Here is a 26,438-nt window from a genome sequence, read left to right on the forward strand (position 1 = left end):
ACCTCCAGGAATGCTTTTTCAGCTTCCGCAGTCCATTTTAAATGTGCCTTATTGAGGCAATTTCTCAGAGTTAACACGAACAGGTAAGACTTGGCTGCGTGATTTGCTAAAAATATGTTCAGTGCAACCTATCTTCCGTTGAGTGTCTGTACCTCCTTGAGGGACGAAGGAGAAGGCATGCGGGCTACTGCATGGATTTTATCCGGATTGGCCTCAAAACCCGCGCCGGTAACTATCACTCCTAAAAATTTTCCCTCTTCCATCCCGAAGGAACACTTGGCTGGACTTTGCTTCATATTGATGCTTCGCAAAGTTTGAAATGTTTATTCGATGTCTCTCAGCATCTGATCTTCCTCAATGCTTTTGATTACGAGATCATCCATGTAAACTTCCAAGTTCCGACCAACTTGTTTCGAATGCTTCATCCATCAACCGTTGATACGTAGCCCCCGCATTCTTTAAACCAAATGGCATCATCTTATAACAGAATGTGCCTTGGTCTGTTCGGAATGCTGTATTGTCTTCATCACCCGCCACTTTGCTGATTTGATGATAGCCTTTGTAGGCATCTAAGAAGCACTTGAATTTGAATGGGGCCACAACATCAACCTTGAGGTCTATTTCTGGCAATGGGTAATAGTCCTTGGGACACGCCTTGTTCAGATCCTCGAATTCTATGCACATCCGCCATGTCCCGTTTCTTTTAGGGACAATGACCGGATTGGCGACCCAAGTCTGGTATTGGATTGAGCGGATAATTCCAGCATGTAAAAGGTCTTGAACTTGTTCGTTCATAGCTTTCGTTTTTTCCGGCCCCATCTTACGCTTCTTCTGCATAACTGGAGTAAACACTGAGTTTACTCGTAATTTGTGTTCAGCAATCTTTTGCGGGACCCCGGTCATGTCTGCGGGTTGCCACACGAAGATGTCAACATTCTTTGTCAACAACTGTTTCAAAAATTTTCTCACTATCTCGGAGATAGTGGGTCCAATTGTTACAGTTTGCTCTGGGAACTTCTTATTCAATACCCATTTCTCAGGTTCGGTCCGCCGAGTTTTCTTTGGAACTTTGCTTGGCTTGGAGCTTTCTGTCGCGAAGCAATGGCGATTGATATGAATGATAGCCACACCAGTGCGAGTTGTAACTCCAACTGCACCGTGTGCTGTGGAAGGATGGGCACTGAAATCACCGATCGCTTCTCTCCCCAAGATGATATCATGTTTCGATGTTGCTGGTAAAACTAAAAATTCGACCTCTTCAGTTCTTGAATGAATTCCGTCACTTAGGGTGACTGGAAAGGAAATCACCCCTCGTGGGTGCATTACCTCGCCTCCAAATCCCGATACAGGAGCATGAATGGGTTTCAATCTCTCCTTATTGTCCTCATCTAGCTGTTCGAAGCATTGCTCGTACACTATATCCGATGTACTACCGATGTCGAAGAAAACGTATTGCGAGCGATAGTGACCTAAGAGGGAGGTGATAATCAAGGGATTCTTATTACAAGGACCTCCTTTGATTCTTGGAAAAATCACTGGTTCATTCTTCCATTCTTCCTCATCGGACTCTCTTTCCTTTCCTCCAACCTTGTGCCCGCCTTGGATCATATGAACGTTTAAATCTTTGACTTGCTTTTTGGGTGGGCCTTGGTTATCTCATGCGGGAGCCTTACCAGTCCCAGGTTTTCCACCTTTCACCAAATGTCCAAGTTTCCCAGACTTCACAGCCGCCTCAATTTCATTTTTAAGCGAAACACACTCGTTCTTACTGTGACCAATGTCATCATGGAACGAACAGTGTTTTTTGGCGTTGACAAACGATCTCCTTGTGAGTGGCTGTGGTTTTCTGAAATTCATATTCTCAGTGGTGAGAATATCGGTGGGAGTCTTTGAAAGTGCATTAAAATTGTTTGATCCTCGATTCGAGGGACCGGCTTTGTTCTTGTTGCCAATCAAAGATTTGGCATCGAAAGATTTGGACGCTTCCGCGGACAGCTAGAGTCCAAATTAGTTAACGTCCAAAACTTGGGCATACCATCTCTCCCAGTTAACGTCCAAATTAGTTCGTCGCTTTTCACGTTCTTGCGAAAAGATCCTCGCAACATATCCTTGCTTACACCACCGATATTGAGGCTTTCGTTGTTAAAACGGGTAATGAAGTCTTCGATAGACTCATTGTTCCGTCTAACAACGTCCAATATTTCTGATGGGTCGTGGGTGTGTTTTCTCTGCTGGATAAAATGTTGTGATAATTTTGCACCAAAATCATCCCAACTTTTTATCTGTCAATCCGGCAGCTTTTCGAACCACTCCCGCGCTGCCCCAGTAAAGTTTAGTGCGAACATGTGGCACTGGTATGGAAGAGTCCAACTGCTGACTCCTCCAACTGCCACAAAATTCAGCAGGTGATCACTGGGATCGGTCATCCCGTCATATTTCCCCACGGATGTTGTAGCGTTGACCGGGAATGGGGTAGTTGTAATCTTTGCGATGAACTTCAATTTTTCAGCGAAAGCAGCCGGACGATACGGCTTAGAAAAGTCTTCCTCGGCATCACTGTGATAACCCGCCTGGCAAACTACCTCCTGTGGATGGCTAGTTCCCTCATGTAGGTGAAGGCGGCTATCACCAGTTTAATAACTGATGTCACCTCGACGGTACGACGGGTCATAGCTGTCGTACTCGTCTAGGTAGGATGGTGTGTGCATGACCATACGAGGATGGTCCCGCAGTCTCCGAATTTCTCTAGGATCCCTCTCCGCCTAAACACTATAGCGGATCTGACTCCTCCTTACTGCTGGAGGAGGGGAGAGAGATTTCCTAGGAGACTCTTCATAATTTAGAGTTCGAGCCTGAAGTCGCTCTTCGCGCACACGTCGCTCATTCTCTGCTACCATCTTTTCTTGTTGAAGACGGAACCACTCGTCTGGAGACAAGGTTCCCCTACTTCTGGAACTATGATGATGGGTTCCTCCTTGCTCAGACTCGTCAGAATCATCTCCCAGACTTAACTTTGAATGAGTCCGACGAGTTTCCTTCGTAATTCGCCCGGGATTGCCGGATCTAGAACCTCCTGGCGCTATGACATGCCCTTGGTCCGTCGGAGTAGGACCTGCTGGGATCGTGGCATGTCCAAATCGCCTGGAGCAGAGCAGTGATACGTGCGAAGACACTCGAGGCAAAGCCTATGGGTGTTTTAGTATCCGTAACACGTGAAACAGGTATAAGATTTCCCGTTAGCCCTTCAGGAAGCTTACTCATATCGTACGAACCAAAAAACCAACGAAAACTTGTGCAGTTCTAACACCAAAACGGATGGCGCCAATCCCCTAAACGGGTCCTGGATCTAATGAGTCAACCGGGTAGGATACAATAACAACCAACATGATATGAGCACAGCTTCCCAAAGTCCAGTGACCGGAACCTGCAAAACAGACACCGTGAGCTTGTTACGGGAAGGATAAGAGGGGGGGTCTTCCCGTAACCACCTTCCGACGTAAAAATAAGTACTTTTCTGATGTAAAAAGAGTACTAGAGTATTGAGAGTAAATACTTGGGAGTGAATGTGTACCTCATGCAGATGAAGATGGTATTTATAACCGAAGGATGTGGGGATTGTGATTGGGCCAGATGTCCCTTTCTTGAAGATCTCTCATAACCGTCTGGACGCGTGTCTCCACGTGATAAGTTGAGCTATACGTCCCATGTGCATGGGTATAACAACCTGGACACGCGGCATTCTATGATAGGACGAGTTGATCCCTGGCCATGTGCACGGTTATAACAACCTGGCCAGGTGTCCTCCATCCATTGGTCGACGAGTCACGTATTCTTCAAGTAACAATCGTGGTATATTATTCTAGAAGGTAATTGGTTATTTACAGCTGTCCTGTTGGCATTGTCTTCCGGTCAATCTTGGCGGATAGATGTGCTATCATGCGGATGACGTCTGAGGGTGCCTGGATGCTTCCGCGTGTGATATGAAGATGTTCTTCCTCTATCATGTTATGCGGATGATCCATATGTTCCGCGGGTGGCATATGAGGGATTCCTTTCCTACCCGTGGGTGATACTTAAGGGTATTTGGGTCTTTTTGATACCCTACCTCAATAGAGATCTTGTTTCAGTTGGGCTAGTGGAAGTCGGGGCCTTTTATAAAAATTAAATCTGGTCATACTAGTTGAGCTAACAAACGGTAGACAAGTTGGGCTCAAAAAATGGTGCGGCAATAATAAAACTGAAGAGAACTAGTCGGGCGTCAGGAGTTTTAACTGTTAGTCGGTCAAAAACACGGGCAGACGACGGGAACATTCTTGGCAGGTTATATACACGTAGCGTTTGATTACTAGTGTAGGTGGACATGGAGGACATTTTGGGGTTGGTCAAGTGGTCAACGTGGACACAAAGGACTTTTGGTCGTTTTTCCTTATATTTAATAAAAAAATTCCAACTCATTCTATTGGGCCAATGGACCTCCTTTGTTTCTGTGCGTGTTGATCAAAGGGTATAAAACAAGACAAGGTGGTTGTCATTCATAAGGTACAAAACAGGACAACCTAGTTATCATGAAAGGAATGTATGAACATGACACTGGTATTTAATAGTTACAAATAGAATAAAACTTGATACAATGGAATTAGTTTTGGGTGATTAACTAGCTAGCCAATTCTATCTCTGATCTTAGCATTCGACTTCTCTTGGCTTTCAACTGATAATTCCACGTAATCGAAAGGATTCGAAGGTGGAATGATATCTTTTTCTCCCTCTAACATCTTTACCACATTGCTCATAGTTGGTCGTTTGTTTGGATCATTGTTAATGCACAAGAAAACCACCATTAACATTCTTTCAGCTTCTTGCATGTTTTCCTCCTCAATCCCACATTCTAAAAAGAACTTTAAAAGTTTACCTTTTTGGTATAATTTCCATGTCCAATACACAAGATATTCTTTTTCATCATTACTGTCATTCGGTTTGAAGTTTTTCCTTCTCCCAATAATTTCAAGTAACAGCACCCCAAAACTATAAACATCACACTTGTTGGTCACTCGTATTAGCTCGTTCTGAAACTCGGGTGCAGTATATCCCACTGTCCCACCATGTGCGGTGTAAGTGATACTACTTTCCCCATTGCTTTCTTTGTTACAAAACCTAGCTAGTCCGAAATCAGCAATTTTCGGTTCTAGCTTAGAATCTAGCAATACATTCCCTGGCTTTATATCATAGTGAATTATTTTCTGTTGGCAGTCCTCATGAAGGTACGCCAACCCTTTCGCTATTCCGATCGCAATGTGAGATAGTTTTTGCCATGGAACTAGTTTGTTGTTATCAAACAATAGTTTATCAAGGGATCCATTCTCCATATACTCGTAAACAAGTGCTCTCATCGCGGGATCAAAACAAAATCCGTATAATCTTACTAGATTTGCATGATGTGTTCTTCCCAAGGTTCCTACCTCAGCCATAAACTGTTCTTGGATTTTCTTGTCAGAGTGTTTATCTTTAAGCACTTTGACTGCTATTGTAGCTCCATTTGGAAACGTGCCTTTGTAGACATCCCCATAACCACCTGCACCCAAGAAAGATGATAGATTGTTGGTGAGTTCATGGATATCTTGATGCGAGAACCTTATCGGCCTTTCTCTCGCTACATCCTCCAGAAATCTTTCCATGGTCTCTCCTAGAATTTGTGAGAATGAAACCACTGGTTGAACTGGTGGCATAGACACAGCAATATGTTGATCTGAAATAGGTGAAACCGTGTTCGTGTTGGCGGTGAGCAGAGGCGGATAGGTTTGAATAACTGTCTGTTCTTTCTTCATTAACCACCTTAGTACAACCACGGTGATGGTGATAGAACAAGCAATGGTTGTCACTGAAGCTGAAAATAAATATCAAGAATCAGTATGAGATTTTAAAAGAACTTCGATAAGATTGTTTTTACCTTATTTGGTATATTGGTTTTTATTAATCCCAACTATTATCTTTTGGTCGTTGCCAGTCCCAACTAACGAATTGGCTCCTGATGGTCCCAACTTTTAACGTATTTGTTCCCAACGGTTCACGACTAACATAAACATAACGCCGTTAGTCGCAAGTCAACATAAAAACGTTTTTGCCCGAAAAACTTACATTTTTTTCCTGAAAAACTCAACATTTTCGTACCAAACATCTTTGTAACTTTGTATTAGACCTTTAGGAACCTTTTTCTAGTAAAAGCCCGAAATATTGAGGTCGTCGGAACCCTAGAACCATCGCCGGAATCGGGTGGTGGTGCTCAAATGGTGGTTGTTGGTTGGTGGTGGTGGCGGTGTACAGGTGGTGTTTTTGTGGAAAAAATGTGATTTTTCCCGCCAAAAACGTTTTTCCGGCGACTAACGACGTTAGGATTCTATTAGTCGCGGACCGTTTGGAACAAATACGTAAAAGTTGGGACCGTCATAAGCCAATTCGTTAGTTGGGACCGGCAGCAACCAAAAGGCGATAGTTGTGATTAATAAAAACTAATATATCTTTTTATTTGAATATATCAAGAAATTTGATTAAACACTAGATGATGAAACCATTATAAGAGATGCCTTTTAGTTTGAATTTTCTAAAATGGATAGGTTTTCTTTAAACTTTGGAAAATAGAAATTAACTAGCATGTTCTTAAAATAAAACATAAATAGACACATAGGCTATGTTAATCAGCGATTTATGCGTTTGAGGCTAAAACATGAAAGTACCAAAGATTAACGAAATTATGGAAAAAATCTTGAATGGCAAAGACACAATTTTAAATGAAGGAATTCTAGTCTGATAGCATGCCCCCGTAAATCCAACTTCTCAATGTAACAAGTGTTCATGTAAGTCGTGGGAGTTTTGCGACTTTGCTGAAATTAGTCACTAAGATGACAAACCATGCGGAACAAGACACAAACAAGGAAGAATACAACTGCTGGATCATATTAAAAAGCCTAAGGTGATATTATAGTATTGTGTATTATATTGGGTGTCAATTGTATTTATTTTATGTTCCCATGTACCGTACATTATATATTGAAAAATTCTTAAAATAACCATTTTTTATCATGGTTTTCCACAAATAGTCTAATACCAAATAAAATACTCAAACTAGCCAAAAAGTTTTGTCAGATGTGACTAAAACCATTTCTATTCCGATTGAATTTTTGAACCTTTGAAATCTCGTCACGTGTCAACGTTTTAATGGATCTGACATAATTTTTAAAATTTCGTCGGATCCAACATAATTTTTAAAATTTCGAATCTGACTAAATTTAAGTGGGCCCGACTCAATATTCATCTTCTACCTCTCAAACCATAAACCTCCATAACCAACCTCCATCTTCATTTTCTTATCTCTTCACAAAATCAAGCAAATCAGTAGTGCAAATCTCTTCGTTTTTCAAGAACACAACCATAGTGTTCAATTTCACTTTAGAACTCAAAGTCAACCCCCCCCCCCTCCCGAATTGAAAAATCTAGGGTTCATCGGACAAATTAAACAGTCGGATCCGACGGAAGCATGAAGTGAACCGTCGGATCCGACTGTCTTTTCCTCCGACGGTTTGTCCGGCAAATCGGTCGGCCAAAACCTTAAAATGTCGGATCCAACCGAACATGTGGCTACGTGGCGCGTCGTGACCGGTTAAAATTTCCTACGGATCAGTCTGTGCTTTGGTCGGATCCGACCAGAAAATATGGCTAGTTTGAGAATTTGTTTTGGTCTCCAGCTAAATTGGAAAAAGTTGATTAAAATTGGCTATTTTGGGAATTTTTCTTATATATTTGGTGAGCAAAAATACATAAATTCTAATTAGGGATTCAACAAAGGTTACCAACAATGATTCTATAGATGAGTATAGATCTACGGTGCGAGCTCCAAGGTGCATGCCACAACAATACTTAGGATTGCATTAAGCCATTAATTCATTAAAGTCGCAAGACCCCTTGCGAGTTACGACTTTCAGGAAGTCGTTCCCCCACGGTCCGACTTACCTGCTTTTCACAAGCAATTAACAAAACCACCTTGAAATCAAGGTGGTGTTGCTAAATAACTAAAGATACAAGAATCAACTTTGATACTTACTCCACTTTGTTGATGAATCACCTATAGCAGCCATCTTGTCTATCATATCCCCAAATTTACTGAAAATTTTGTCTCCACTTTGTTGCATAGGATCATCAAATCCGTACCCATTTTGAATAATCCTATACGTTGGAGATGTCATTATTGTACGGATCTATATGAACTTGGGCCTCTCGGTGTCTCTGTGGTTATTTATGTTTTATTAACGCGCTTAAAGTTTTATTTCAACGTATTGTCGATCGATGGCAATATCCAGGAAAGTGTGAGGAAAGCCTTGATTTGTGGTTGAACTTGAAGTCTTCGCTTTTACGTGTTTAATCCGATGTCTTCATTTTTATTTGATGAAATTTCTTCATGACTTCATGCATGATATATGCCCCAACGTCAAATTTGTCCCCATCAAATTAATTAATTATTAATTAAAATATACAACTTCTGTCTTCTTCTTAATCAAATTATGAAAATCACATTTTTTAGTTTAATATAGAAAACATTCTGTTGTTAATTAAATTGGTAAAAGGGGGCATTTTATGTTAAAAAAAATATGTATATATACTCCATCTTTTTATTTTTTTTTAGTAGCCAACGAATCCTATAAATGGGCTACTGACTAAATTTAGATCAGGAGAAAACCACCACCTAAAGCCAACGTCCAACTCGTGAACACTCGCATGAAAGCACGGTAGTGCGGTGAAATAAAACATGTTCAGTTCAAGAATCCAACTAGTTAACGGCGCCAACAAGCCTAGTCTTCCGAAACTATGATAGAAATAGAAATTAAACCTGTGTCACTTGAAACATCAAGCCTCTTCCTTAGTACGTATTCCATCACCCGTTCATCAACGCCACATCCTTTTAATTATAAAAAAATAACTCTTGAAATTAATTATTTTTACCTACCACCGAACCACCAAGAAATGAACAACGTAGACTTTGACCAATGAAATTTGGATACATTTATCATTTATCAAGGCTGGGCATTTACATATATCTCATTCCTAAGTTCTCTTATTACATATTTATCCAACCCTTAAAACTCAATTACATATATCCCCTCCCTAAACCACATATATTACATATTTCCTCATTTCATTTAAATTAATCACTAAAATGACTATTTTACCCTTAATGAACTAATTAAAGAATTATTTACATCTATCATCTTTCTAATATTTGCTAACGGTTACACAATATTGTTTTCCTCTCCGTGGTTTGATTTCAAATCCCGCTCCCTTGCGATCCATAATTCCACTTCCTGTTCCAATTTTGCAACCCGTTGATTGGGAATTCATCCATCTAGCGTAACATATAACATTACATGACATTAAGAAAATGCAGCTTAATAGATATCACACGAGCAAACAATATGAAAGTAGATATTTTGCTCGGAACCTATAACCCGCCCAAACCGAACCAGTTCTGAAATGTAACACGTTAACCCGTAACTTTGCTTAGAATTCGTAACCCATTCTGTCCCAAAAACAGTAACCCAATATGCACCATTAACCCGTTAAATTGTTAGGAATGGCAACTCAATAGTAACTAACATAGTGAACTGAAACAAAGTAAACACTTAAAATTAAAGTAAAAGAGAATGGAAACACCTGCAATTTCTATGGAGGATCAGGCTGTAAGTATTTCTGTAAAATCAAATGTCAGCGCTAAACAAAGCAGTGGTCATTCTCATAAAAACATTTAGTTCATCAACATCCTTTGTCATAAAAATTAGTAGAGAAACATATATGTTAAATGCTCATATAATTAAAATTCTGATAAGCATGTACTTCTGTTTGTGCTCCAAGTTACAGATTAACTAATGTAGAATTAATTTCACTCTGTGTATGAATAATGAAATATATACTCCAACTAAATGTATAAAGGAGAATACAAACAAGTATGTTAACAAAAACATACCTAAAGGCCAAAAATGTCGGACTTCTCTCAGATTGAACGCCAGCAGAATCGAACACCGGAAGAATGGATTGAACGCCAGACGTTGCTCGCTGTTGTGTTCGTTGCTGCTGCTACTCTGTTCGTTGCTTTCAATTGTTAATGAAAAAGAACGGCACTTGGTTTTCACTAGGGTATTCTAAATTGTAAAGGGGTAAAAAGGTTAATGAGAGGATATATGTAAAAATCTCAAAATATAAAGCTTTTATTTCATTACCACACAAAGAGCATATGTTATTTTGAAAATTTTAAAATTAAATGTTTAATTTAGAAAAGTAGACTATTCATACGTCTTTTATCTGAAGTTTTCCCATCGATTAACTGAGTTACATGAATCATGTCCGGATTACTTGTTTTGAGTGTGTCCGGGTTACTTGATTAATATTTTATCATAATTATATATCGTATTCGAGTTCATTCATACAATTTGCAGCACCATAATTTCAAATTGTGTTTGGAAATACAATCCTAAAAACCGTTTAAAACCACTACTAGAAAATGGGTAATTTTGCTACAAAACTTTTCTATAATTTTCCCACAACTCAAATTTTCCACAACTTTTCATCAATAATCAAATGCAAAAAAGGTCTTAAAATTTCACACAAGTTTCCTACGATGTAGCGACGTCAAGTAGTGTTGTCACAATTTCGTCGAAAACATATATCCATTTCCGACAAATTACAGACAATTACTTTAATCATTTATTAAATATTAACATTCAGAATAAAAAAAACCAACATACAAATAAAATAACACCCTTTTGTAGGAAAATAGTTGGAACACTGGTAATTTTGCTACAATTTTGAAATATATCATATAAGCCACACTTTTGTGGTAAAATTCTGGAAAAACTTGCAAAGTTTACTACAAGTTTCCGGCAACCGTGTATTAATTATTAAAAATAAAACACTAATAATAATAAAACCACACTTTTGTGGCAAAATGGACAGAATGCTTGCAAATTTTGCTACAAATTTGTTACAAAACTATAATGTATTATAATAATCAAACGTTTATGGCAAAATGGTGACAAAACTTGCAGAGTTTGCTACAATTTTTCGGCAACTTTTTACTAGTTATTAAATATAAAAACTAATAATAATGAAACCATATTAATAAATGATAAAAAAATAGACTTTAGTGTTAATCAATTTTGTTTTTTTTTTTTTTGCTGGTAACATCGGATTGAGCATGTAAAATGTTAGGTTAGGATTATACATTGTTAGCCGATTTTTATACTATTTTTAGACATCGGAATGATTATGTTAGATTAACTCGTTAGTTAATATGTGGATTAATATCGATAAATATGACTCTTAACATTATTTAAAGTTAATCATAAGAGATCATTTTGATTTGTATATGTGTTACAATATTGACAAAAGTAACATGCTTTGAAGCCTTAATAACATGAGGCCATTTTGATGTGTATATGTGTTATCAACAATCATTTGGTTAATATGTATTAATTATACATCTTTTGGCAAATTTTAGCTCCAAAAGGTTCAAGCGAAACTTGAAAATGTGTTAGAGTCCCGAAAAGAAATACAAGCCCTCTTAGAACAACATGAACAGGAGCGGGAAGAAGAACGGGCCGAACGTGAACGAGAGCGTGAAAAAGAACGTGTCAAACGCGAACTGGAGCGGAGAAAAGAACACGCCGAACGTGAGGAATGGCAAAAAATGATGGAAGAAATGTTTAAAAAATTTACGGATAAGTAAAAAATCAAGGATAGAAGCAAGGTTTAAGAAATTTGCGGACAAGTAAAAAACTTTTGTTTTGTAATGTATTAGTTTTGTATTAAAGAACGTGTGGTCACGTCGAATGCTTGTTATTTGTCACACCCCCCTCTTAGACCTAGGAGTGCGACCCAACAATTGGTACCATAATTGTATATGATACAGAGTTGCGTTCAATTAGCGGAAGTCTTATAAAATTTAAGGATCAAAGTTATAAAATATTTACAATACAAAAGATGGAACGAAAGTTCCATTTATGTTTACTTCTTTTTAGTTTACAAAACCACCATTTGATTATGTTTAAGTTAACAAAAATTATCCGAGTCATCGGATTCTTGAGCCCTTCGTCTTCACAAGCTCTAATCTTGATTACCTGCAAAATGATATAAAATACGTCAGCAAAGATTGCTGGTGAAAATGTTGACGCTAAAAATATTTTCTATTACTTGATTACCCCTCGAGACATAACTTAGGTCCGGCCTATCGTGGCTTAGGAATAATCAAGCTAAAACAGCATCATTATAAACTCGAGTCTCTACACTAGGTCACCTCAGCAAAACACCGCAACGTTTCGACATAACTTAGGTACCATAAATATACACATGATCAGTCTCACTCGGACATAACTTAGGTCCGGCCCATCGTGGCTGGAGGTCGTGACCAAGCGTGGTGCGATGTGCCCACAGCATTTAACCACATATGTAAGGATCCAGACAAACGTATATCACAGCCTGAGGGCTAGGCTTATACTCTTATTTACAATGTTTTTAGAGACATTCAATCTCATGTAAAGTTTTACACATAACACGTTTATTTTGTTTGAAAACAAGTTTGTAAAAGTGGGGCGTATTCACCTTTGATTGGGATCGGTTTCCAACACTGTCCGTGAGTCTTTCTCTTGCTATCTCGCACCTATAGTACGAGTATAACTTTTGTTAGTCGGATATACAATCCGGCTTAAGACCTTTAGTCTTAATTTATCTTGATGAACCTTTAGTTCAATTCTTGTTTACTTGAAAACCTTTAGTTAAAAAGTAATATCTATAAACCTTTAGTTTATTATAAAAACCCTACGTTTCTTCTTCTTTAAGAAACGTATTCCTTTCTTTATTATTTAAGTATACTCATTATACTTAAATAATATTTATAAAAAAGAATATTTATATAACACACACACACACACACACACACACACACATATATATATATATATATATATTTCTTTTCTTTCTTTCTTTTCTTTGTTATTTATTTTCTTTATATTTTTGAAGCATCGAGTATAATTACGACTTTAGGGTTAAGCCTTTATAATATTTTATTATTACTTAATTTGGGCATTATGCCTACCTCTTACTGGGCTTTAGAATCCCTAGACACTTGAGCAGTACTTCGACGCCGCTTGATCTTTTCAACTCTCGCTTTGATCAATGCTTCTCTTTGGCACCAAAACGAGATACACCAATATTCTTCCACGTCGGCACGCTTTACGAGGTAACTTGTCGGGACATCACTCCAAGAACATCTTCTTGCTTATTAATATCGTCGAGTGGTGGCACGATTATCGGGGTATGGCACGGAAAACGAGGAATCGGGCACGGTTATCGGGATGGATCGAGGGCACGAACTTCGAGGTGTAGAGAGATGTTAGAGAGAGAGTAGTATGTGTGATTTTGGTGTGAAAATGTGAAAGCCCGGACCTGCTATTTATAGACCTGATTTTGGGTCCCATCGCAGTACGCGATGGGTGCCTTGGCCAGCCCGTCGCGTAGCACAACGTAGGCCTGATGAATCGCACACTAGACCTGCCACGTGGCGACACGTGGTAGGCGTTGTGCCGCGTGGCGACACGTGGCGGACGTGTTTCCACGTGGGGACACGTGGCGGCAGACGGTGCCACCGTGTGCCACGTGGCACACGTGTCACAACGTGTCAGGCCACGTCATCGCGATACGCGATGACGTTAGGTTCAACAGTGATCGCGTATCGCTGTTGACTTCTTCCAGAACTTTGACCAAGCCCCATCGCGATACGCAATGGGCTTATCTTTTGTCCCGTCGCGTAGCGCGATAGGACAAGAAACAGAATTTTCATTTTCAACCTTGGAGTTTGGAATTTGGCAGAATTGATCCCTATACTTTTGAATAATTGACATTTTTGGCTCAAAATTTCCGTGATGTTACATTATTATTATTCCAAGTTTGTAAACTGGCTTTTTTTGGAAATTTTAAATATTTCAGCAATATTTTACTGCAAAATTTTGGTTTGTAAATTCATTAAAAAAATAATTTTCATTTGTAACAGTTTTGTTACAGCAGTTATCCTATTTTTGTGTATAGTTTGTCGCAAAATTTATCAAGGTTTTGTATCAAGTTTGTAGCGAATATTTTTAAAGTTTTGGGTCAAATTTGTGGTAATTTTTTTTGAGAATTTTTAGGAAGTTTGTGGCAAATATTGTATATATTTGTAGGAAGGTTGTGGTATAGTCCGTTATTGTTTTGTGACAATTTTGTCGCATTTAAAATTTAATTAGCTAAACTAATATCTTTACTGTTTTATTACTTTATTAATGTTTTCAATGATTTAAGATATTTTTTATAAATCAATGACAAACTTGTGGATAAGTTGTAGGAAAAAGTAAACAAAACTTTTGTGGCAAACTTGTCGAATTTTTAGCGACAACTAAAATTTGTAGTAAATTTGAAGCAAAATTGTCGCATAATTGCCGGTAACAGGATTTGCCACTGCTTTTTTCTCTCAAAATGGGTTTGTCAGAAAATTGTGGCTATGAGCCATTTGCCACAATTTCGCTACAAAAACTGCTGTCGCAAATTGACCTGTTTTCTAGTGGTGAACTTTTGCTTTACAATAAAACATTAACTTGGTTTACCATCTAAGTATCATCATAGTGTAAATGGAAAACATCACAGAAAACCAGCGTACTATTGATTTTTGCATACAAAAGTTCCTTTACTTTTTTTTACACGTTAAAATCCCTTAACTTAGTAGTTTTGAATAAACTTAGGTTAAGTAGAGAAGTAATATTAATGCTAGAAGTGCGAAAAATCAATCCAACCAATTAGATTTTTTCTTTTTCTTTTTCCATTTAATTAAATGTAAGGGCATAATGGTAAAGGTTGTAATTTTTATATATGGTAACCATTTATGTTTTTTTTATAAGACCGTCTGTAGTCATGTGTTATGCATGGCGTTATAGCCTATAACGCCGGGGGCACACCCCCCCCCCCCCCCCGGCATTTTGGCTTTTTTAACGTTATATATATAACGCGGAGTAATGGCTCAAATATAAAAAAAGAGCAGTTATATATTACCGTTGGAGAGGAATAAAAAAATATTTATTTCCTATATATTAAACCATTTCATCCCCAATCAAAACTCATCAAACTTATAAAAAATCTCTTTCAACTCTATATTTCACACAAAATTCACTATATACATGGATCATCCATCTATATATAAACGGTTTTTCGGGCCCGACCAAAAAGCCAACGACGAGGCGGAAAAACAGGCGGTTACGAGTGCGATTATGCTCGTGACAACTTATATGAGTTCCGTTACGAGTGCGATTAGCTCTCCACCACCCCCCGTTTCAATAAGAGCATATATCGAACGAGATCGTACCGAAGCCTACAACCGGTTGATGGTGGATTACTTATGCGACTCGCCGAGATACAAGAACTCGAAGACCTTTCGGCGTCGTTTTCGGATGTCTAAAAATTTATTTATGCGCATCACAAATGATTTGGAGCATGAGCTTGATTACTTTAAGCAAAATTCGGACGATCGAGGGACGCTAGGATTCACGGCTATTCAAAAGGTAACGTCAGCCGTACGCGTGCTCGCCTACGGAAACACAGCCGACATCAACGACGAGTATTTAAAGATGGCCGAAAAAACAACTCGGGACATCTTGGAGTATTTTGTTACGGTACGTTTTGTGTTTTTTTAAATAATTTTATCACTTGTTTACTTTAATCATTTATTTTATTAAAGTTGTGTAAAATATAGGCATATTGAAACTATATGGACCACATTATCTGAGAGAGCTCAACTGTAACGATCTACAACGTATTTACGAGGCACATACAAGGGTGCATGGTTTCCCCAGCATGATAGAGTTTGTAGATTTCATGCATTGGAAATGGGCTAACTGTCCAACTGCATGGCGAGGTCAATTCACACGAGGTGACCAAAAGGGACCAATGGTCAGCCTTCAAGTGATTGCTTCATACGACCTTTGGATTTGGTCGGCATTCTTTGGTGTTCCCGGTTCCAACAATGACATTACCGTCTTCGATCAGTCTCTTGTGATGGAGAGTTACATATCTGTGACCGTTCCCGTCGCTTCGTTTTGAGCTAACGATAACTCCTACCATCATGGGTACTATCTGGGTGATGGAATGTATCCAGAGTATGCGATAATCGTTAAAACATTCAGAGACCCGATGGATGAAAAAAAACAGTCTTTTAAGAAAGTGCAAGAGTCTGCGAGAAAGGATATCGAGAGGTGTTTTGGTGTTCTTCAACAACGATGACATTTTGTTAAAAATCCTTGTCGTCTATGGTCTTTAGAAAGAATGAAATGTGCTATGTATGCGTGTATCATAATGCATAACATGATTATCGAGGACGAGGGAAGAGCAATATGTCCAACTTTCATACCGGACCCGGATCCACCACGGACTCCGGCAAGTATGGAGCAAAGACTCGAAAACTCGGATTCCGTGTGGTCAAGAGAGACACATAACGCACTAAAGGAGGATTTGGTCCAACATCTTTGGATGTATCGGCCTTTTCCTGGTGAAAACGATGATCAAAACGAGGGAAACAATGAAGACGATGATGAAGATGACGACGAAAATGAAGACGAAGAGGGCGACGAGGACGAAGACGACGAGAACGAGTAGTTTTTTTATTTTTAATGTAATATTTATTTAATAAAATATTATTGTTATTTGATTATTCTTATTAAAAATTAAAAAAAAAAAACAAAAAGTGTAAAAGTGACTAACGCCTGGGGGTGGAGAGTTATGACTACACCCTGTTTTTGTAAGAAAACCATAACTCTGATTGGGCGCCACGTGGCGCATAATGCCTGGGGGTGGAAAGTTATGACTACTCATGGTTGAAGATCATGTCTAGTCATAAAGTCACACCACCAGGCGTTATGCGCCACATGACGGCCAGTCAGAGTTATATTTTTTTACAATAACAGGGTGTAGTCATAAAGCCCCACCCCCAGGCGTTATGCGCCACGTAGCGTCCAGTCACTTTTACACTTTTTTGTTTTTTTTTTAATTTTTTATTAAAAATAATTAAATAATGATAATATTTTATTAAACTCCCAATATCTTTATTAAATTCCAACATATTCTCAGCCTCCATCTCCATGCTTTAAAACCTCACTCTCTACCAAACTCGTCAATGACTATCCTCTCAACACCACCCACAAATCTTCAATCTTTTTCTTCATCCTCCAAAACCCACTTCCTGTGGAAAAGAAGAAAGATTCCGATGAGGGTCCGGAGCTGCCATTGATTTCGATGAGGGTGGAGGAGAAAGATTCCGATGAGGGTGGAGAAATGATTCTTGGAACAAAGGTTTTTTTTAAATTCCGTGCCATTCTAGCGTTATACACAAAACGCTAAAAAAAATTACCCTAAAACGCCGGAGGGGGCAGTGTGCCCCTGACGTTATAGCCCAAAACGTTTCATATGAAGCTCCACTACGGACGGTCTAAAATTCAATTTTATTCTTTTTATTAACTTAAATATGTGTTGGTTTAATTTAAAAACATTGTTTGATTCCTCGTATTCACAAATATCCTCTGTTGGGGTTTTTTTTATTATTTATTTATTTTTTACTATCTTTCATCTATAATTAATGATTAAATATTATATCTTTGCTATAGAGACCACTACAAAAAAAATGCCATTTAGCGGCACACATTTTTAGTGTCATTTTGCTTTTATGCCACTTTTTTTGGTTTTAGTGACACTTTATGTATGACACATTTGCTTGAGACGCACTATTAGCGGCATTTCACATTTGTGCCACTAAATCTAGGTTTTAATGGCACTTGGTGTATGCCATATTTGTTTGGCACATACTATTTGTGGCATTTACTATTTGTGTCACTAAAATTTAGCCATTTAACAGCACTTTGCATACGTTATATTTTCTTTGTGTCATATATAGTGGCATTTAGCATTTATGTCACATAAGTTTAGATTATATATTATTTCTTTATCTTTGCATCATATTGTTCCACTTTATTTTGTTTACATTGAAATAAATGTACAGGTTATTAATTGTTTGTTAAATGATCTTGTTATTTAAAATTTTTGTTTTTTTTTTCGAATGGTGACTTTCACAGTTAAGTTATTTCATTGTGCGAACACGTCGCACCCCACCACCCCACTCAGGCCAACTATGTTGACATGATCGGGATCCACGCTGGCATCCGAGTTTGGCTTGGCGTCCCCGGTAAAACCCAGTTGGCTAACCTCGCCCGAAGGCATGACAGGTTTTAATACTTTAGTAAATCCGGTCGGAATCAGAATTCAAACATCCGGGTCATCCATCATGATCCTGGTCATTGGGGCAAGCCCCACTGGTTCAAAATTTTTGTTAATCAAATCTCAAAACATATTCATTATTATTGCTTCCTATTAATTTATATTAAATAATCTATACTTAATATGTTATTGACCTACATAAACCATGCTAATCCGTTTAATAACCTACGCCATTTCAAAATATAGTAACCTACACAAATTATCGTGTTAACCTACATATCTTTTTGATAACCTACACCATTTCAAAATAACACACATCATCAGACCCATGCATATACATATCGTACCAAATTTCCTACACAACAATACTTTTTTTTAACATCTTGCGTTACCTAACTTAGAAACATCAACGACAAAAATAAATATAAACTTGTTTTCAAAATATAGTAACCTACACAATTATTGTGTTAACCTACATGTCCTTTTAATAACCTACACCATTTCAGAATAACACACATCATCAAACTCGTGCATATACATATCCTACCAAATTTCCTACACAACGGTACTTTTTTTTAACATCTTGCAGTACCAAACTTACAAACTTTTACAACAAAAATAAATGTTAACTTATTTATGTATTTTTAAACCCAAAATAAATAAAGTTAAGAACCTGAAGGGTTTTGTAATAAAAAATAACGTGTGTAAAGATATCGATGGAGATGCATTCTCTTTTAAAGTGTAGAAAATATATCGATGCCTTGATTTCATCAGATAACTCATAATTCTACTCCCTTTTGACTCATTTACAATGTATTCTCTCTTTTGTTAACTGGTGACATACTCGAATAGTAAGAGAGAAAATAAATGACATGAGCGGGCTAGTTTTCAAGGTATAAAACCTAGAATACTAATCTAAACATGTAATAGGCAGGCGTACCTATTATTTGAATTGTGTACTGTGTACACAAGGTAGGATGTAGGATTTAAATACGAGAACATGGTGGCTGGCTGGCTGCTCTTGATACTAAGCTATCTATCAATATGTAACTTATGTAACTTAAAAGAACTTGATTTTAAAATAAGAATTATGAAAGGAAAAAAAATGATAAAAAAAAGTGAATGATTTAGAAATTATTTGAGTAAGGCTCTTCGTTGTGAGCAGTAAACACAACCGCGAGTGAACCAGGCGCGCCACTTTGATCGCGCGCACCACAACAGGATGGCTTCAGCGGTTGCTGCAAACGACCTCTGCAAGCTGGCTAGCTGTCGCGATAGGCAAAAAAATGAAGGGGTCGGTGGCATGAATGGCTAGCGGACCACAACGAGCTCAAGCAAAAGGTGGTGAGAACGACAATGAGTGAAGGGTTAAGTCTAGTCAGCGTCATGCGGCATAATATGATAGGATGAATTTTGATGATGGCTTCGAACCGCAACATATATTCTAAGTTTCAGAATAACATTTTAGAGTTTTGGCGTGACAACATTAACAAAGTAAATAACCAATGGCTTTTCAAATTTCCAAATTAAACAGTAATGCAGACATGCAGTATTCTTAGTACTAACACTCCATGTCGAAATCTACGGGCGACAACATATCGAGACGTCACATATGCATTATTCGTGCAAAAACAACCTTGGAGAAGAATCTTTGTGCAAATACAGTTAAAATATATTATTTTGTAAAGCTATCCATTTCAAATTTTAGAATTCAATTTTTTTTATCATAAAATTTCAGTACTTTCTTCATAATTATAAATGTTTTTATTTTGTACACAATTTCGTAAAATAAGACTATGTTCCAAAATTCGTCTTCTTGAAAAATTGAAAAGTCACAGTTTTAAGTTTTGACACGTAAAGCCTAGTTGGGTTGCAATGCTACAATTTTAATATATAAAACTTCAAAGAAAATTCATCATCGAACATCATATTATTTTGTTTTATTTTATTGTCTTGAATACAAATCAAAGTGATTTATCGGAACTAAAACGATGAAATATAATCAACAAGAGTCTTTAGGGACTGGTGTGAAGATCCACCTTCATCAAAAGAGATGTTAACATCCTCTTTCAAAAGATTTATTCTATTGCGTATTTGTTCACCTTCTTTATCCAACATTACTCTTTTCACCGCACTCTCGATTCCCTCTCTTGTAAGAACATCGTCTAACAAAATGCCGATCTTCCAAACATCACTCACATATCTTGCAATTATCGGTTGCCCGACCTCACGAGGTGAACAAATCATAGGAACTCCTTCGCATATGCTCTCTAATGTTGAGTTCCATCCGCTATGAGTCCAAAAGCACCCTATTGCCTCATGTGCTAACACTTCCTTTTGCGGACACCATTTCACTATGCGTCCCCTACCACGTACTTGTTCCAGGAACTTCTCAGGCAACAAATCGAGCCACTCTGAACTTTTAACCACATCTGGTCGAACCACCCACAAGAAAGGTAGATTAGTGTTTGCCAACCCGTAAGCCACCTCTTGAAATTCTAGCTCACTTAGTTTTGCAAGGGTCCCAAAACTTGCATATATCACTGATTTGGGAGCTTGAGCATCAAGCCACTCGAAAAAAGTTCGATCATGTTCAAAAACAATGCTTGAACTCGACAATGGCAAATACTTTTGAAGTGGGCCTAAAGTGAACCTAGGGATAGGAAAGTCATTGTTAAGGGTGTGTAATATAGCCTCTTCAGGTTCTTTGAAGGAATTCCAAATGATACCCGCTGAAGCCTTTACTTCTTTCATCACTTTGGTGAGATATTTAGCCATACCATATGGATTCCTTGAAGTCTTTATGACATCTTTAACTTTCAAAAGTGGATATTCCGGCACCGGCTCTTCGTATTCCGAATCTACGTGCAATATGTGTGAGCGAAAGTAATTAATATAAACACAGATTCATAACTTACACAAGTGGTACTTATATTACAATTACTGATATTAAATTGTCGGTGTTTAGCAGTCTAACCCCTAACCCCGACACAAACCTGAGAATTTGAAACTCATGACCCATTTCACCTGAAATTTTTAATTATTGTTTTCACCTATTAATATTTTAAATAAAATTTAAAATTTCTACAACATAAATTCAAATTTATATAAAAAAATTACATTTTATATTTTATGTATAAAATATTATCTCAATTTCCTTTTTAGTTTTAAATATTAAAATAAAACGCATAACCAACTTAATTTATTAAATAAATAACATTTTCAAAAATAAAATAAAAACAAATAAGTAAGGGTGTCAGTTTCGAACGCACCTGAAACCTGACACAAAGAAATATAGGTTTTGGGTCGACTAGCACGACGCGTTTGTTTAAACAAGTAAGCCTAAATCTAACACATTAAAAAATGGGTTGACTTATTAACACATTTAATAATCTTGTTTTAACAATTTTAGAGAAGTTAATATTTTGATTTTGAAGAAAAAAACTATTAAATTTTAAAGTTAAATACTTAAACTTTTAACTTTTCATATTTCAATTAACTTTTATAATATAAAACTAATTTTTATATACACTGCGTTTATCTAGGGTGCATTTAGGATTCCTTTTTAAAACCCCTTCAACAAGTTAATAAGTTATGAAATTATAACTTATAACTTTTCTCTCTTACACCATAAGTAATCTAGACACCTCCTACTTTTTTCTTGCAACATTTACATTTTATTAGTTCTAAAATGTTTAGTCCTTGTTTATTTCATTCATTTATTCTTATCTTGATCAGCTAAATATATGAACTAAGTTTGTTAATCGGGAATGAAAGATAAATACACAACAACAATTAAATTCATCACAAATTATTAACAAGTTTTACATGAATAAAAGTAATTAGTTGTTTAATTTATTACTAAGTCAATAGATATTACTTGTATTCGTGTATGGACGTAGAATGAGTTAACCCAAGTCTCAAAACACAACCCGAATACACATTAAATTAGGTAGTCACAACACAAATAAAAATATGAGTTAGGTTAACGTTGAAAAATCTCAACACACGCTAACCCACCAACCACCAACCAGAAACCTATCAACTCGTCAACTCTCGAACCCGGCATGATTGACACCCCTTGACTAATGAGGTCAACCAAAACCCGGGTTTGTTTAGTTAAACGGGTTCACGGGTTTTATCCCAAAACGACATGAACCGTTAATACCAAACCCAAATCCACGAACTACATATTAAATATCTGTCATGACAGAAATTAACACCCCTAATTACAATACCTTCGCTTGTGAGGTTGAAGTAACCCTTCTGATAGAAATAATCTATGTCACGATAAACAAGAACTGAAACAATGGTACAAGCCCACGACACCAACCGAGGGATCTTCATGGAATCAGCAACCTCTTGAGCGAAATAGTATTCAGCATCAGTGATTAAACAAGCCACCGGTGGCTCATTGGGTTCAGCCAACAACCCAGCCAGACACTCGGTAAATGAATCTACATAGTGTTCGTTAAGGTACGTAATGTGAGAGCTGGGTTCTGGTTCGCACGTTAAACCCGTAACGCCGACTGCGATGGGCTTGAAGGTGAAGTGAGGATAGTTTGAATGATTTGGAGAGTTTGTTTCGGTGTGTATGATTATTATTTTGAAGCCTTGGGTGTGAAGGATGCTTGCGAGTTGAAGCATGGGACTGAGATGACCTTGGACAGGTAGAGCAAATAATATTATTCTCTGACCCTTTGTTGGCGGTGGTGTTGACTCGACAATGGTGTGATCTCTTCCTCCATGGATCGTCATGGTTTGAACTTAGAACAATAAGTTTGTGCAAAATGAAGACCAAAATGATTGTATTTATTGTAGATTCATAGCAAAAAAAGAGAAGAATTATTAATATGACACCGAATAATGAATACGTGACAACCATGCATAGACACTGGCCCCACATCAAACACTTGTCTAGGGACGTATTTCATGCGCACAATATGATATATATATATATATATATATATATCTTTTGTCATTAGATACGTAATATTATTTTGTGTAAGGGGGTGTTTGGGATTGTTTATTTTCACCAACTTATAACTTATAAACTTTTTGAAAAGTAATAAGGTATTTAGGATTGCTTATATTGTAAGAGGAAAAGTTCCATAAGTTACAATTCTGTAACTTATTAACTTAATGAAAAATTATAAGAAGACCAAATAAGTAATCCCAAACACCCACTATATGAGTTAATTATACGGATACTCTCTCTGGTTAGCATGAATTTCATGTTTGGTTCTTACCTTTGATAAATTTATGCATGCTCCATATTATTTTGTAAAATATAACATGAATGCTCCTTCAAATGAATGAAGGTTAGCTTTTCTAGTTATGAGTGAAGGTTAGCTTTTCTAGTTATGAGTGAAATGACTTAAGTACCCTTATTAAATTACATAAATTCATAAAATCTTAAAATAAATAAATCTTTTCAAATGAGTTAACTTGAAAGAAAGTGCAAGGATTGTTAAAGTTTTGGAGAAGAAACCTGCACTTGCACTTGCACTCCATTTTAGTTTTTTTATTAACATTATAGGTATAAATGTATAATAGTAATTGCATACTCACTTAACTGAAAAACTTAACGTTCATTTACAAAAAAGAGTATGTGTGCTACCAAGTTCAAAATATTATGAAGCATACATGTCATTTATCAAAGTTAGGAACTAAATGTGAAATTCTTGTAAACCAGAAAATGCATCCATATAATTAACTCTATATATATATATTATATGTAATACTATTTTTTTTATACATAACTTATGTTAAATACTTTTTTCAATATACTTTAATGATATTTATAATAATACGCGAAGCACAGATGAATACATAAAGTTTATGTCAAGATTAGAATTCTCTGTCCTTTCTTCTCTTTGATATTGTAAAATTATTTATAAGTTTATATGTGTTAGTAATTTTTATATAATAGAATTCGAAAACAAGAAAAGAAATAATCAAGAAACGGTGAACCGGACTTGGGTAAAGGCTCTACATTATATACCACTCTTTATTTTGTTCCCAATTTGATGTGGGACAACTTTCACCACTTTCTTCTTAAGACTTCATTCACACTTTAAAACTTCCAACAATATGTAGATCCAAAAATTCCAAAAACTTGAAATTTCTGGAATATAAAAAAACAATAATAAAATAAAAGTAAAATAAAATACATTTCTCTATACAATTCATTGTGTTTGAAAATGGAAAGACTTAAGGGCTGTTTGGTAGTCTTTTAATGGTCATTGGTGAAGAGGTAACATGATTGTTTGGTTCATTCAGATCTAAATAAGTCAGATCTGAATGAGCCTATGTCTCATTCAGCAACAACAATAAGTATGAATGATTCAAACATAATTTTAAACATTCAGATGTTTCTCTGTTTGGAACCAAACAGTCAGAAGTCTGAATGAATAAGATGTTTACATCTGAATGGTTTCATTCATATATAAACAAACAGTCCATTGAATGACTAAAAAGTCATCTCTTAATGATTACATCTTAACCATTCACACTTAAAATTACCTATTAACTATTAAAAGGTTTTAAATTATTAAAAAATAAGTTCTTAATGACCATTAAAAGAGTGTCAAACATCATCCAAAGTTAGTGACTTTGTGCTAAATGAAATTCAACAAAGTATTTTGATATGTGCATTAATAGCCAAATAATAATAATAATAATATACACCACTCATGCACACAAAAGGGTAGACCTGAAACACTTGTATTTTCGAAGATTCGTATGCAAAAAATCATGAAAGCGACTATTTTTTACGGGTATATAATATTTATATTTATATATATTTGATTCACTATAAGAGAGATTACAAAGGAAAAAAAACGACGTTAGGTAAAGATATTTTATCAGCTTAATAAAATTAGACGTTTTTTTATTATTTAATGGCAGTGACAGTTAGAGAGTTGCTTTCGTGACGTTCTTTTTTTTTTCTTTTTTCTTTGAAAAGCAACCTTCAATAAAAAACACACATCTGGTTAGAAAAGCTTAACAGGAGACATGATCATAACTACATGATAAGTAACGGGGCTTTAAGCCACACTATTTAATCTGTAGAAACATGAAATGAATCTGACCTGATTCATGACGATGTTCCCCGGTCTTCGAGATGAACGAACCACGACTCGATCTTCTTCTCCGGTTGCCTGAGATCTGCAATGGCCTTTCGGGGGTGTGGAGGTGACTGCTAAGAAATCTCGAGGATCTCTTGTTTACAGACACAAAAATGGTTATGGTGGTGGCTCTTATTGAGAACAACCAACCCTTAATAAATAGGTGGAGACCTCCTTATATAGGGAGCCTCATGGCCACCATCATGGTACCCTAATGAGCCTAGCCCAGTTAGGGTTACCTCCACAAAACCCCCACAGCCCAATAATATTGTATTAGCCCATATAATAAAACAAGCCAAACATAATAAATTAAGGTCGTAAGCCGGGTTTAGTACCATACCCCTACAAGCCCCCCAAGTCCAGTGTTGCTCCTAGGCGTGCAAGCGTTTAGGTGGAGCTATGGACTTCATAAGGTGTGTTAGGATATGAGGCGGATTTTTCCCCTTTCTTCGGCCTTGTCTTTATTGTCTTTGAGTTTTGAGAGGTTTTCTCCATGATGGTGACATGTTGTGATCCTTATGATAATAATGGTGCACTGGCATGAATAAGATATAGCACGCATCATAACAATAGTGGCGCGGGGCCTGATAAAAGATAGAGTGCGCATCTCGATAATAATGTAACGCAACTTGCGCGCGAAGCAGCTTACGAGCTATAAAAATAATGAAGCTTGCGCGCGAGGCGACTTATGAGCTATAAAATAATGAAGCATGCGCGAGTTGCGGCTTATAAGCTATAATATGATGATAATGACTGGCCCACAAGGGCCTCTTCTACGCAGGATGACTATCCCGGCTTGTCTTCAAAATAATAATGGAGGCACAAACGGCCAGATAATAATAATAATGTAATAGGTGCTTGTGCGACTCGTAGCCGAACCTGCAAAAACATATCAACTAAAAGTAGATGTATTACAAGGTTCCAATCCTCGGGCAAATTATGAGGTGTGCCCAACCTACGCTGGCGCGTGGCCTTTTGGGATATTATTAG

The 26,438-nt window shown here is 37.0% G+C and overlaps 3 protein-coding genes across 3 annotated transcripts; all 3 read right to left on the reverse strand.

The window, feature by feature from the left end:
- Nucleotides 1-375: 375 nt before the first annotated feature.
- Nucleotides 376-1,857, reverse strand: LOC143622615 (uncharacterized). Its single transcript, XM_077093709.1, has 3 exons — nucleotides 1,674-1,857; nucleotides 610-1,598; nucleotides 376-456 (listed from the first exon to the last, which is right to left on the reverse strand). The coding sequence occupies exons 1-3, from the start codon at nucleotides 1,855-1,857 to the stop codon at nucleotides 376-378; spliced, it is 1,254 nt and encodes a 417-aa protein (XP_076949824.1).
- A 2,718-nt stretch (nucleotides 1,858-4,575) lies between these two features.
- Nucleotides 4,576-8,530, reverse strand: LOC143622587 (cysteine-rich receptor-like protein kinase 44). Its single transcript, XM_077093690.1, has 2 exons — nucleotides 8,093-8,530; nucleotides 4,576-5,881 (listed from the first exon to the last, which is right to left on the reverse strand). The coding sequence occupies exons 1-2, from the start codon at nucleotides 8,232-8,234 to the stop codon at nucleotides 4,659-4,661; spliced, it is 1,365 nt and encodes a 454-aa protein (XP_076949805.1). The 5' UTR covers nucleotides 8,235-8,530; the 3' UTR covers nucleotides 4,576-4,658.
- Nucleotides 8,531-20,286: 11,756 nt separating this feature from the next.
- LOC143622632 (UDP-glycosyltransferase 76G1-like) lies at nucleotides 20,287-23,234 on the reverse strand. Its single transcript, XM_077093722.1, has 2 exons — nucleotides 22,557-23,234; nucleotides 20,287-21,179 (listed from the first exon to the last, which is right to left on the reverse strand). The coding sequence occupies exons 1-2, from the start codon at nucleotides 23,074-23,076 to the stop codon at nucleotides 20,302-20,304; spliced, it is 1,398 nt and encodes a 465-aa protein (XP_076949837.1). The 5' UTR covers nucleotides 23,077-23,234; the 3' UTR covers nucleotides 20,287-20,301.
- Between the last annotated feature and the right edge of the window lie 3,204 nt (nucleotides 23,235-26,438).

Source organism: Bidens hawaiensis, unplaced genomic scaffold (genome assembly GCF_021521415.1).
Source record: "Bidens hawaiensis isolate Kalapana, Puna unplaced genomic scaffold, B.hawaiensis_p1.1 tig00003237_1, whole genome shotgun sequence".
Lineage (NCBI taxonomy): Eukaryota > Viridiplantae > Streptophyta > Magnoliopsida > Asterales > Asteraceae > Bidens > Bidens hawaiensis.